General features: G+C 46.4%; 1 protein-coding gene across 1 annotated transcript in view; it reads left to right on the forward strand.

Annotated features, from left to right (window-relative positions):
- The window catches only part of EPHB1 (EPH receptor B1), a 375105-nt gene that overhangs the window by 223482 nt on the left and 139305 nt on the right, over positions 1 to 12318 (forward strand). Inside the window, exon 7 of the mRNA XM_006150856.2 lies at positions 2554 to 2889. Within this exon, the coding sequence (XP_006150918.1) occupies positions 2554 to 2889 (336 nt within the window). The remainder of the gene's footprint in view (positions 1 to 2553; positions 2890 to 12318) is intronic.

Below are 12318 nucleotides of genomic sequence, written 5' to 3' on the forward strand. Positions count from 1 at the left end.
GGTTGTGACGGAGAAGCAGGGTAGTTGGTGGAGCAGGGAGAGAGAGATTGTAAGGGTAGGCTCTTCTTGGAGAAGCCTGTCTGAGAATAAAGAAGAGAAGGTATACAATGCAGAGAAGTACCGGGTGATAGTCTTTGGGTTTGAAGGTGGCAAAGACATGGGGATTTCATTTGAGAAACTAGAGTCAGGGAGGGGGGAAGTTGGCTCTCAAGGAGGAAAAGAGATGATTGAAGGAGGGAGGTCTCCCAGGTTGGTCACCCTCTCAGTCAGCACCTGTCTCTGCCCCTCCACTCAGGATGTTGTGGATACAGCAGGTCCTGCTTGGAAAAGATGGGCCCCATGCCTAGCAGAAGGCAAGCACCGAGTGGGTGTATTCACTGTCAGTTTGTGAGCAGTGGCTTGTGAGTGAGGCTAGATTGTCTGCTGTAAAAGTGAGACAAGAAGCAATGGCCTTGACCACTGGGAGCTTGTGATCTGTGAGTCATCAGTCTGAAGCAAACAGATGTGTCCAAGATGGACATTGACCAATATGGTTGTTAATGAACTGTGCACTGCAGGGCAAGGCCGTGTGGCCCCGTGAGAGCCCACCTGGGATGGTACCCGCAGCCCTCCCAACACTAGCTGCATGCTGGTTTGAAGAGAGATGGATGATCACCCCTGCGCATATGGGTGGGGAATTCTTGAGCGCTGTTTGCAAGACTTCAGTAAAAATGCTTCATGAATTCTGCCCTGTCACAGGCGTGCAGGAGCGCTGTGCTTTAGCTCAGGCCTAATGGGCTTTATATAGTACAGTACTGATTTTCTTTCATGTTTTAATAGAATCCGATTTAATATTTGCTTTCTGCTCTAGCTGCTTGCTGCTGACTGATTCAACACAGAATCCTTCCCCGGTGCCCCCCGACCTTGTTGTTATTCCCTCATTTTGTGTGTTGGCATTTGATTCCTGTCTCCAGCATGAACCACGTTACACATGTCTTCGTTCAGCTGGCGACGGTCACGTGCGTGAATTCTGAATGCATTACCATCGGAGCGGCTGCTCCGGCAGACCTGCCATTCAGAAGGGGGGCTGCTGGGCAGGATTCACTTCCGTCTATTAGACATTGAAGATGTGCAAGGCTCAGGCTGGGGGGCTAGAGGCTAGGATCCGTTCTGTTCTTGGGTAGGAGCTTCTCCCACTTAAACTCAAAATGCCTAGCATTGTGGCCATTAATTCAGCAAGATTTTGCTCTCCTACAGAGTACTAGGCTTTCCAGAGTTTTGCAACAGGGCATTTTGGCTTTTTCCAGATTTTGAGCAGCAGCCATAAACAGAACCATCCAGAGGGAAGAGGCTGCCCTCTGTGAGTCCCATGGAGCTTGGGTAGTTTTTAGGAGAATCTGTTCAGAGCAGGGTTATCATTAAGAATGTGGGCTTTGGGATCAGACAGGTCCGGGTCCCCATCCCAATTTCAGTTCTTAGAGACCTCATGATCTATAGTTCATGCCCTCTCTAGGTCTTGCATTCTCTTTCTATAAAATTGATATGATTATTAGGACTAGCAGTTAGCATTATGGCTATGTCACTGGACTCCCATGTAGTTGACCGCGGTTCGAGTCCCGGACCTGGTGGCTTAAACTCACCCTGGGTGCTTGTGCATACGTGCCCAAGGTCCCGAGAGGAGAATGAAAGAGAAGGGATTGCGGCGTGGCCATCCCTCCTGGGGCGGGGGGGGGGTGATTTCCCGCTTTCTATCTCTCTGTCTCTCTCTCTTTCTGGTGAGCGCACATACCCTATAACAAAAACCTCTAAAAAAAAAATTGAGTAATTATTGTCTTTCTGATAGGGTTCTTGGTGGAGAGGGCAACTAAATGAGGTAATGTGTGTGGAGCACATAGCAGGGTGTCTGCAACACATGTCTATGTTTTCCCTAAGTCGTGTGGTCAGAAAGAGTGGTGCATGAACCTCTCCTGTCCAGCTCCACTTCTTGTCTTCATACGCCAAAGCTGAAGACAACATTAACTTAATGTTCACATTCATTGATCCCAGTGCTCAGGCAGCCTGATCTCCGTAGAAACACTCTCTCCACCTTGCACACACAACACAGATCCCAAATTCTGTGAGATTTCGGGTAGGATTCCATGACCTGCCAGGGCTTTTGGAAGGAACATGTACATCTCTTTACCCATGAGTTATACGCCAATTACAAATAGACAAAGAATCTAGTAACTGTCCCATAGACACGCATTTTTATTAACTATCAACCTGGCTGGAGAAGGTGGCTTGGTCCTGAGAACCAAAAGACTTGAACCCAGGTCCTTGAACCTTCTCTCCCTTGGCGTATGTGACTGAAAGAAGGAAAACCTCACTGGGAGCTATTGAAAGGAGAGCTTGGGACAGGTTATTGCTGTTTGCCAGTCTTCTCAGGATGGGATTGTGAGCACGGAGATTGGGGATTGAGGAAGAGGAGGGTTGAGTACACCTGACGAGGTTGTCTCTGGCCAGAGATAGTCCAGAGAGGTGCTGGGCAAGGCAGCTCTGCCCAATGTCACCGGGCCCTTCTTCCTCTCTCCACAGGTGTCCCATCAGGTCCACGCAACGTCATCTCCATTGTCAATGAGACGTCCATCATTCTGGAGTGGCACCCACCGAGGGAGACCGGCGGGCGGGATGATGTGACCTACAACATCATTTGCAAAAAGTGCCGAGCAGACCGCCGGAGCTGCTCCCGCTGTGATGACAACGTGGAGTTTGTGCCCAGGCAGCTGGGCCTGACCGAGTGCCGTGTGTCCATCAGCAGTCTTTGGGCCCACACCCCCTACACCTTTGACATCCAGGCCATCAACGGAGTCTCCAGCAAGAGCCCCTTTCCCCCACAGCATGTCTCTGTCAACATCACCACAAACCAAGCTGGTAAGTTGGGAGGCTTCTGTGCCCCTTCTGTGTCTCTGTGCGGGAACGTAGTGTGGCCACACCCATCTTGCCAGTCTACCTTAGGCCTCCTCTCAGGAGGGAAGACATCAGGTAATAGACGTTTGTGTTCATGGAGAAGCAATAGAGAACTAGCCGGACACTAGCAGATTTTCTTATGCTCGGCAAAAAAGCAAAACATACATTCAAGCCAAACTAAGACCCAGTATTCAATCCAGCTAAAGCTCAACAAAAGCTGGAGTAAAGATGGATGGGAAGGTGGACCGACAGACAGGAGAGTAGGTGGAAGGACAGATGGGTAGGTAGACAGATAGACAGATGAATGGACAGGTAGAGGCAGTGAAAGACTTGGAGAACAGGAACACCAATCACGCTTTAATGAAAAACCCAATGAAAGACATTTGCCAGAAATCGTATGATAAAGTCAATATTGCCTCCGAAGATTATTTTCCAATTAAACCCACGTAATTCAAAATTGCATTCTCCTTTATAGCTTGCTCAGATGAACACTGCACCATTGTAGAGGCCTTGGATAGGTGGCAGAACAACACTCCTGACAGCCAGCGCATCCCCGGGGCGTGCACATTTTTTTTTCTCTTTTCTTTTTGTATCTCTTACTCTTCTGATATTTTCTCTTCACTTTTTCACAAGTCACACATCAACCCTTTCCTTTTTATATTTATTAAAGCAGTTCACTCATGCACTCTTCACTCATTTAGCTACTCAATCATGATTAAGAAAGCTGTTTAGGTCCACTCTGTGCCATGCTGTGGAGCAGACATTGTAGGACTCTAGTGATACTTGGACACTGTTATTCTTCCCATGAAATCGCTACCTGAAAAATTTACAGCACTTAGCCAGAAGTACAAAGCTACAAGGTGGTGTATTCTAAGCATGCACTAAATACCAAGGGAGCTCGACAGAAATGAGCAATCTCCCCCCCTGGAGTGTTGTGCAAGGCTGCAGAAGGGAAGCGAACACCACAGCCACAGGCAGTGGGGTCAGAGGCAGTGGACCATGATCTCATTTGGAATTATAGATTTTTCTCAATCAACAAATTCTAGAAGGACAGTTTGTTAGTGAAATAGCAAGCGCCAAGCGGCTCTCTTTGCTCTCGCCTCCTCTGCGTATCTCTGCCTGTTGACCCCTTCTTTCCCAGTCCATCGTTGTCAATTCCTCGCCTCCCTGCCTTCAGTCTCTTTCTGCGTCTTGTAATACCAAGCATCTTTGCTGGCAGATGATTCTTGGTTGAAGCTGTCAGAACGGAGAAGGAAAAAGGTGTTGTGGGAGAGCATGCCTGTCCAGATGGCTGTGTTGTTGCTGTGTGTGCGTGAGTGTGTGTGTGTGATGTGTTTGTATGTATATGGTCACGTGTTTATATGCATACGTGTGCAGTGAGAAAATAAGAGTGTAAGTGTAGAAGCCTCCAGCTGGTGACCACAGTCCTGGCACCATGGAGACAAAGGCTGTGACAGTCCTTCTTACCCAAAGAAAAGGAATGGGCATTTCTGCATTATGTCGAGCATGTAACATGGGCAGCCTTTGTTAACAGTACGTCCCTTGGAGAGTTTAAGGCAGAAAACTGGCTGAAATATTTTAATGTCCCAGCTTCTGGGAATAACAATCCTGCCAGGCTGTCATGTTACACTGGGCTTGGCTGTCTTTCTCTCTCTCTAAGCATGTGCGAACAAACCTGCCACTTATATCAGTTTGCTTTTATTTCTGCCCCTCCCTCCTCTTACCCTACTATTCCCGAACCTGCCCATCTGCTTGTCTTGCCATCTGCATCTTCCCAGGGTGCAGTGGAGCTTAGGGACCAGGGCCCCTGCAAGGGGCCCTACATTACTAACGTTCAAAATATTTATTTTTATCCTCACACATTTGCCCCTCCACAGATTTCTCATGCCCTTTGTTTCCCTTTTGATGGTCCCTTAATCTTCTTTTTTTAGCATTTTGCTTATAATTATTTTTAAATCTGACCAGAGAGAGAGAGGGAGGTTTGGAACTTGAACCATAGTTGACCATGTGGGAGTTCAACACCTCAACCACCATGCCACCTGCTGCCCCCAGACTCTTCATTTTTAATGTTCTTTATATTATAGTCCCTGCCTCCATATTGCCTTCCAATTATGATTTATCTTTGGTTATTGTGCTGCTTCTTGGTGGTACATGGTTATTATAAAACAAATAGCAAGTTGACGTGATTTCTAATCTGTGGGCTGAGGGGCTGTAAGGAACACAGTGCTATCACACTGGTTTGAGTAATAAATATGTGAATGCAAATTACTTTCACCCAATAGACAGCATTTTTTTGAAGGTAAGAACTACCCAAGTAAACATTCAAGCCTGAACCTCTGCAAGAACAGTTGAGAATCATAAGCAGAAGCTGTGCATTTTCCTAGAAATGGAAGGGAAACTCTGTAGAAGGCATCATAAAAACCCTGATGACTCATATCCATTAAGGAATGAGGCAGTTCAACACCTCAACCACCATGCCACCTGCTGCCCCCAGACTCTTCATTTTTAATGTTCTTTATATTATAGTCCCTGCCTCCATATTGCCTTCCAATTATGATTTATCTTTGGTTATTGTGCTGCTTCTTGGTGGTACATGGTTATTATAAAACAAATAGCAAGTTGACGTGATTTCTAATCTGTGGGCTGAGGGGCTGTAAGGAACACAGTGCTATCACACTGGTTTGAGTAATAAATATGTGAATGCAAATTACTTTCACCCAATAGACAGCATTTTTTTGAAGGTAAGAACTACCCAAGTAAACATTCAAGCCTGAACCTCTGCAAGAACAGTTGAGAATCATAAGCAGAAGCTGTGCATTTTCCTAGAAATGGAAGGGAAACTCTGTAGAAGGCATCATAAAAACCCTGATGACTCATATCCATTAAGGAATGAGGCATGTGAAGTCATATTTCACCAACAGGCAATGGCACTGCTAATGCCTTCCCAGGACACCCCTGAGCTTGTCCACTCTGGATGGGGTCCAGGCCAGCTCCCTCCCCTGGCCTCATGCTATGAGGCCCTGTCAGTGCCTGTGGCCACTATTGTCCTACTGTTTGGGTCATGAGTAGGTAAGTAGCAGGTTAAGAATTTGACCAAGAACAGTCCTGGAATCAATCAAGTCAACTGGTCAGTGTTATCTACTCTGTATCTAGAGCTGCCCAAACTGAAATGACTGGGGACCCTTGGATGGGTCCTGATTGAGGACTAGGTGAGTAATAATTATTATAGTTAATAACTCATGTTTTTGTTTCTTTTGTGTTCACGAGGATTTCAAAATATGTGAACTCATTCAATCCTCACAATTACCTAATGACTTGGGCATCGTTATTTCCATTTCTCAGATAGAGAAGCACAGGCTTAACGGAATTTGGAAGACCTAGCATTAGAAAAAGGTCAGCGGGGTATCACTTCTCTGTTTCTGCCTTGGATATTCTGTTCTAAAGTTGGACAGTCCCCTGGGCTTCTCATTTTATAGTCCAGCAGTTGGGTTTTCTTGACTCCAATGGCTGTGACTAAGTAGACATTCTGGATATTGTGAAATCATTTTTGAGTCACTGGGAAAACAGATACAGTTCTTCTCTTAGACGCAGGATTGATTGGGAGAATATCATGGGGTCAGTTGAGTCCTGAGGTTCAGAGGCCCCATCTTCTCCCACCACAACCCCAATCATGTGTGTGAGCATGACTGTGCAACAACCTAGAATCCCTCGGAGCGTCTCAGGACTGGACCCTTACCCACTGCGTAGGCAGTACCAAGAAACGACCATTTATAAACGATTTCAAAGTGCCAACCCGTACCAAGATGCTTACACAGATGAGGTGGGTCAGATAAAGAAAATAGGGCTAAAGCACTGTTGGATTTGCTCAGCATCTCACAGCCAGTGAATAACGTTTCTGGATTTCCAACTCAGGATTATGGCCATTTTATCCTCAGACTGATCAAAAATCACATCATGGGGGCTGTGTAAGTTGTACACTCTCTCTAAGCTATTGCCACATAGCTGAGCCACTTTAGCTGTCAAAAAAATGTCCATCATCTATGGTCAAGGTTGGCCATGAATTATGCAAGCTCAGACTTACGCGAGGTCATCAGGGATGCATCCTTGCACTGAATACAGCTGCCATGAGTTTAAAATAGACCAGCTCAGGTGAAACTCTCTGTTCCAGTGGCCAAGCAATCTGCAGAGAGGTTGTTATCGCTTCTAACTCCAGCAGTCACTCTAAGGTACCTGGCTCCAGATTCGGACTGATGTCCAGATCATCTGGCTGTCAGAGAGAATTAGGTGAATGACAAACTTTACTTCTCCTTTCTGCCAGTAAAATTCAGAGTGTCAGAGTTGGAGAAGAGGACCTCAGAGGAAATCTTTCAGAAAATAAGTGGATCAGATCTGCCCATGAATTTGGGACCATCTAAGCCAAAGAGAACAAATTCAAAGGCCCATAAGCCAGGCAGGTAATGGAGAGAAGCAAAGTAGGGCCAGGCAGTGAGGCAATAGGGAATGGTGAGGACTGCAGGGAACTGAAGGCCTCAGCTCCAGCAAGTTTTGCCATGCCCAGTATTGCCCGACTTTGTAAGCTGAAAATCCAGATTTAAACTGTTGACAACCGATTAGAAATTTTTAAAGCACTTGAGCACCAAACAAATCTAATTCTGGATTTGGCCCATTGACTGTGGTTTGCAGCCTCTGATTCAGACAGTTAATCTGATTTACCCAAGCTTTAATGACGAGCACGCTATGTTGGTCCAATCTCATTCCGCCGTGGGGTAGTCGTTTTCCTCACCTCCGGCGCTCTCTCTTTCGGTGGCAGAGGTGCAGTGGGTGTTCCTCTACTTCTCCTATGACTCACAGAGGTTCACTTAACAGCCACGGTCCTCAGTTCTCGACTGTGAAATGGGAGTCGTGGTACCTGCTTCCTAGTACTGTAGTGACCAGCGAGTTGTTGAGACAGCGGATAGAAAATGGCTGTGTAAACCAATGCTGTGGACAAGGTCAGCATCGTTTCTGAGTGTATGCCCTGAGCCCGAGGGCAATATGCTGGACTTTCCTCCCTAAGCTCTCTTCCCCAAGCCTCTCTCTCTCCTTGTGTGGGACTGATGTACCTACGTCAGATAGGTAACAGATACTGGGTTGTCCATTCTGTGCTGGGAGGAGTAGGCCCCAGAAAAGAGGAGACAGGGTCTATTTCCCAGTGAGCTAGTGAAAGGCATGGGAATGGAGCTTAGAACCCGAGTACCTGGCACGGGATTACTCTGCCACTCAGAGGAGCCCGTCTGTCTTTCTTTCTTCATCGTAAGTTTGGGAAACAACCCTTTCGTTTTTACTCACAAGATCTCATCAACACGGTTTATACCTGACATGTGTATTAACACAGTCCATCTATGGCCCACTGTGCCCCATACATGTAGAGTGCTATTCTTCATGCCTGGAACACAGGTTAACTCCATCACTTCATTGTCTTAAAAAATGCTCTACCAGTTCTGTTAGTGGTCACACTTCTCTATCGTTTGTCCATTTGTAAGGTATTTTGAAGTTCTAAGACAATTAAAGTCACTCAGATACTCTACTTTTTCTACAAAAGAATTACCTAGCCCATCAATTCCTCTGAATACATCGCCTAATTTGCATTATTCCTTGGTTAAATATAGTATTTGCATGCATAAAGAATAATCTTTGGATATGAAAAGAAATTTTATGATATTGCAATATATCGAGCTCTTTGGAGGAAAGATATTATGTAAATCTCAAAATTAAATATTAAAACAATATGACACCGCTGCCTGTAAAAACGTAGAGTGTTAAGATCCATATGCTGAAACCAGTTCATTTTTAAGGGCTGGTCTCATTGGAAATTAGCAGGTAAAATTTGCTCCATAGCAAAGAAAAGATTGAGTCCGAACTTTAAAAAGATCGGAATAACTTTAAAGAAAATTTTCATTGACGTTAAAAAGAGAAATTTAAGGATCAGCAGATGGCATAATGGTTACATCGGTGAACTCCCATGTAGTCGAACATGGTTCGAGAACCAGACCTGGTGGCTTAAACTTAACACCGAGAAACGTGTATATGAATGCCCAAAATCCTAAGAGGAGAATGGAGGAGAAGGGACTGCAGTGTAGCCATCACCTTTGGGGGTGATTTCTCACTTTCTGTCTCTGTCTCTCCCTCTCTCTCTGTCTCCCGAGCGAGCATATGCACCCTATAGCAAAAATTTCTCTTTCAAAAAAAAAGAGAAATTTAAAAAACATAAATAAATGAAATTTTTGATGTTCTTAATTCAATTTCATAGTCCATTTCATTGTTAGTTCTAGAAAGGTTGTTTTATTGTTTCTTAAGCTCTGGCATTATGAAGGAACTTCCAAGTGGCCTCAGAAAGACCTTGGCCCCTTGCAAATGGTGGTATGTTATCTGTTGAGCTGAGAAGGTCAGCCAGCAACACAGACCATGACCAAGGTCATGGCTTCCACCCTCGGCCACCCTGGGATTCTGCACTAGATGGCAGAGAATGCTAGGCAGACAGCATTGAAACGTATTTGTCTTTAGTCCCCACCAATGAGCCTTGTAGGTAAGTATTTGACTGCGGTGAAGTGATCAGAATGTATCCTAGTGATCCAGAGGTGGCATTTTAAGATCCTTCCTAGATCAGCCTGGTAATCAGGTATCTTCCTTTCCTCTGGCTCCTAGAAGGAAAACGTAGGGAATGATACCTAGGATGATGTTATGAGCTATGATCTAATCAGAACACAGAGACCCAACCACACACAAAAGGAGGTGGTTTGAGCATCTTAACATTGGAAATGGAGTCATTCATTCAACACTTTCTTTTGCCAAATGCGGACTCAATGGTACCTGCTTCTTAGGGGCTCCCATTCATTCACTTACTCCACAAATATTTATTGAGGTCTTCCGTGTGCCAGAACTAGTCCTGGTACTGTGAACACAGCAGCAAACCAAGCAAAGGAAGAGCCATCTCTGTGCAGCTCACATCTTAGCCCATGATGCTCACTGAGACTGGGGTTGGAGGCCTGAAAGAGTCACAGTGAGTGAGTCTCTGATCTAGGAAGGGACTTGAGGGTCCAGGCCCTTGGCTGGGCTGTTGGGACCACTCCCTCCTATGGTGCCAACTCTCAGTCCAAAAGCCAGGATATAGCCACACGAAGGTGCTAGAGAGCATTTCAGTTGTGATTGTGGCTACCCAGTGACAGGGTGTTGAGTGGGATGTTTCGCTGCTTTGCTGACCCATTAAACTTCCTGTGGATGGATAGCACCTCCAGGGCACACAGCAGGTGGCTGAGGGAGTTCTCCATCCCATCCTGAGCAGTGGCTAGTGAATGCCCTTGGCCTGACTAGAGTGGCCCATGGGACCTGGTGACCTATTCGCTCAGATTATTCCATCTTAGGCTAGGCATCCCAAACAGGAAGTCCCTTACCTTGAGCTTGTTATGACCCTCTTTACAGAAAGAGCACTAGTTGGATGATGAGATAATTGCTGTTCCCCTGGTGTTTTTAGTACAGAGGGTGGGGAGGAGGAGGGGTCGAGTGCTCTGTCCACTTCCCACTCCTCTAGCTCCGTGAAATAACTGTAATTTCTAGAAGAACATGCCCTCTGTCCGTCTTGTTGGCTATTGGGTCTAGCTAGGTGTCTTTTGAGAGATACTTGCTATAGGGCACATGTGCTCACTGGAGAGAGAGAGAGAGAGAGAGAGAGAGAGAGAGAGGAAGTTAGAAATTACTCCCTTCCCCAGGGGGAATGACCAGCCGCACTCCCTCCTCCTCCATTCTCCTCTTGGGATTTGGGGCATGCATTCACAGGAGCCTGTGAGTTTGCTGTCAACCACTTGGGAATCCAGGCCTTAGCACTGTGCCACCTGGTGGCTGAAATGTCTTAGGCTTTCTTAAACTAACAGCTGGCGGTGCCTGAGCTTTTTCTGTAGTCTCCCCTTTCTGAGGCATCTTTGGGTGCAGGACTCTGATTGGAGTTAAGCCCCTACATTCTCTCAGATGTCAGGGAGACCTAGGGCTTCCTGGGTGCACTGTGCCCCCAAAACACAGCTCTGTGGGAGCCACTCTGCAAAGACCTGGCGTTGTCTTCCCCCCACCCCTCTGGCAGGGGCCCAGCTGCTCCAGCGAGCAGTGGGGGGTAATTGGGACGGCATTCCAGCACTGCCGCCTGTCCACCTGCGTGCCGGCTCCATGCCTATCATTTTCACAGCACCATCCATGTTAAACAGGCAGGAGCACCAGGGGTTTTTGAATGCAGCAATTAACAAAACAGTAATCAAGCTAAGTGTTTAATTTCAGAAAATTAACATCTTCCCTGAGCGGATGTGAAAGATAGGGGGGAAAGGCACATTGAATGCTCCGGGTAAATAAAGGCAATGCTGGACAAATCTTTCCCAGGGCAAGGAGGACTCTTTGCCAGTCCCCCAGGCCTTGGGCTCAGTTTCTTTGTGAGGGCTGAACAACAGGACATTAGCTATAAAATTGAGCCATAAGATTTTTTTATTTTTGAGAACTTTTTGCTATAGGGCGTATGCACTCGCCAGAAGGACAGAAAGAGAGAGAGAAAAAAGCGAGAAATCACCCCCCCCCGGGGGATGGCCATGCCGCAATCTCTTCTCCTCCATTCTCCTCTTGGGATCTTGGGCATGCACACATGCCTGGAGTGAGTTTAAGCCACCAGGTCCGGGACTTGAACCATGGTCGACCACATGGGAGTCCAGTGACATAGCCATTACGCCAACTGTTGGTCCCAGAGTCATAAGATTTTAAAGTATGTGTTTCTTTTCCTTTTCTTTTCTTTTTTTTTTTTTTTTTGTTAACTTTAGGGACAGAGCAAATAGAGCAAATGTTTTCTCCATCCATTAAAGGATAGGAGCACAGCGCCCCCCTGAGCATGGCTGACCCACGGAAGGTCTCAGTGAGAGGTGGGCTGTCCTCTGACTTGTTCTAGTTGTCAGCCAGTACGAGGAGTTATGAGGCAGGCGTCAGCTTTTCGTGTATGGACTGAGACTGTATTTTGCCTAATAGACTGAAGTCTGAAAGAAGGGCCACACTCATTCCTCTCAGCAACTGCTGCACCTCAGCACCCTGTCCTCTGCTACTCGGCCAGGGTGTCCTGGCTGACCTTATGTGAGGACATAGTCTGATACTTAATCAAACAAATCCGTCTGCATGTGGAGAAGGAAGCTGGTGAACAGGTAGGTGTGTAGGGGGCTGTGTGGAGACAGAGGGCCTCCTGGTGTCTGTTTCCCCATTTAACGTCCTGGAACTTGAGGTTCCACAGTTGAGCAGGGAGCTAGGGCTCTTGGAGGTTGCATTGAGTCTGCCACTGATTGAGGAAGCACCAGACACTGTTCTTTTTTTTTTTTTTTTTTTTTTTTTGGTGGGGTT

Source organism: Tupaia chinensis, unplaced genomic scaffold (assembly GCF_000334495.1).
Source record: "Tupaia chinensis unplaced genomic scaffold, TupChi_1.0 Scaffold000302_1, whole genome shotgun sequence".
Lineage (NCBI taxonomy): Eukaryota > Metazoa > Chordata > Mammalia > Scandentia > Tupaiidae > Tupaia > Tupaia belangeri.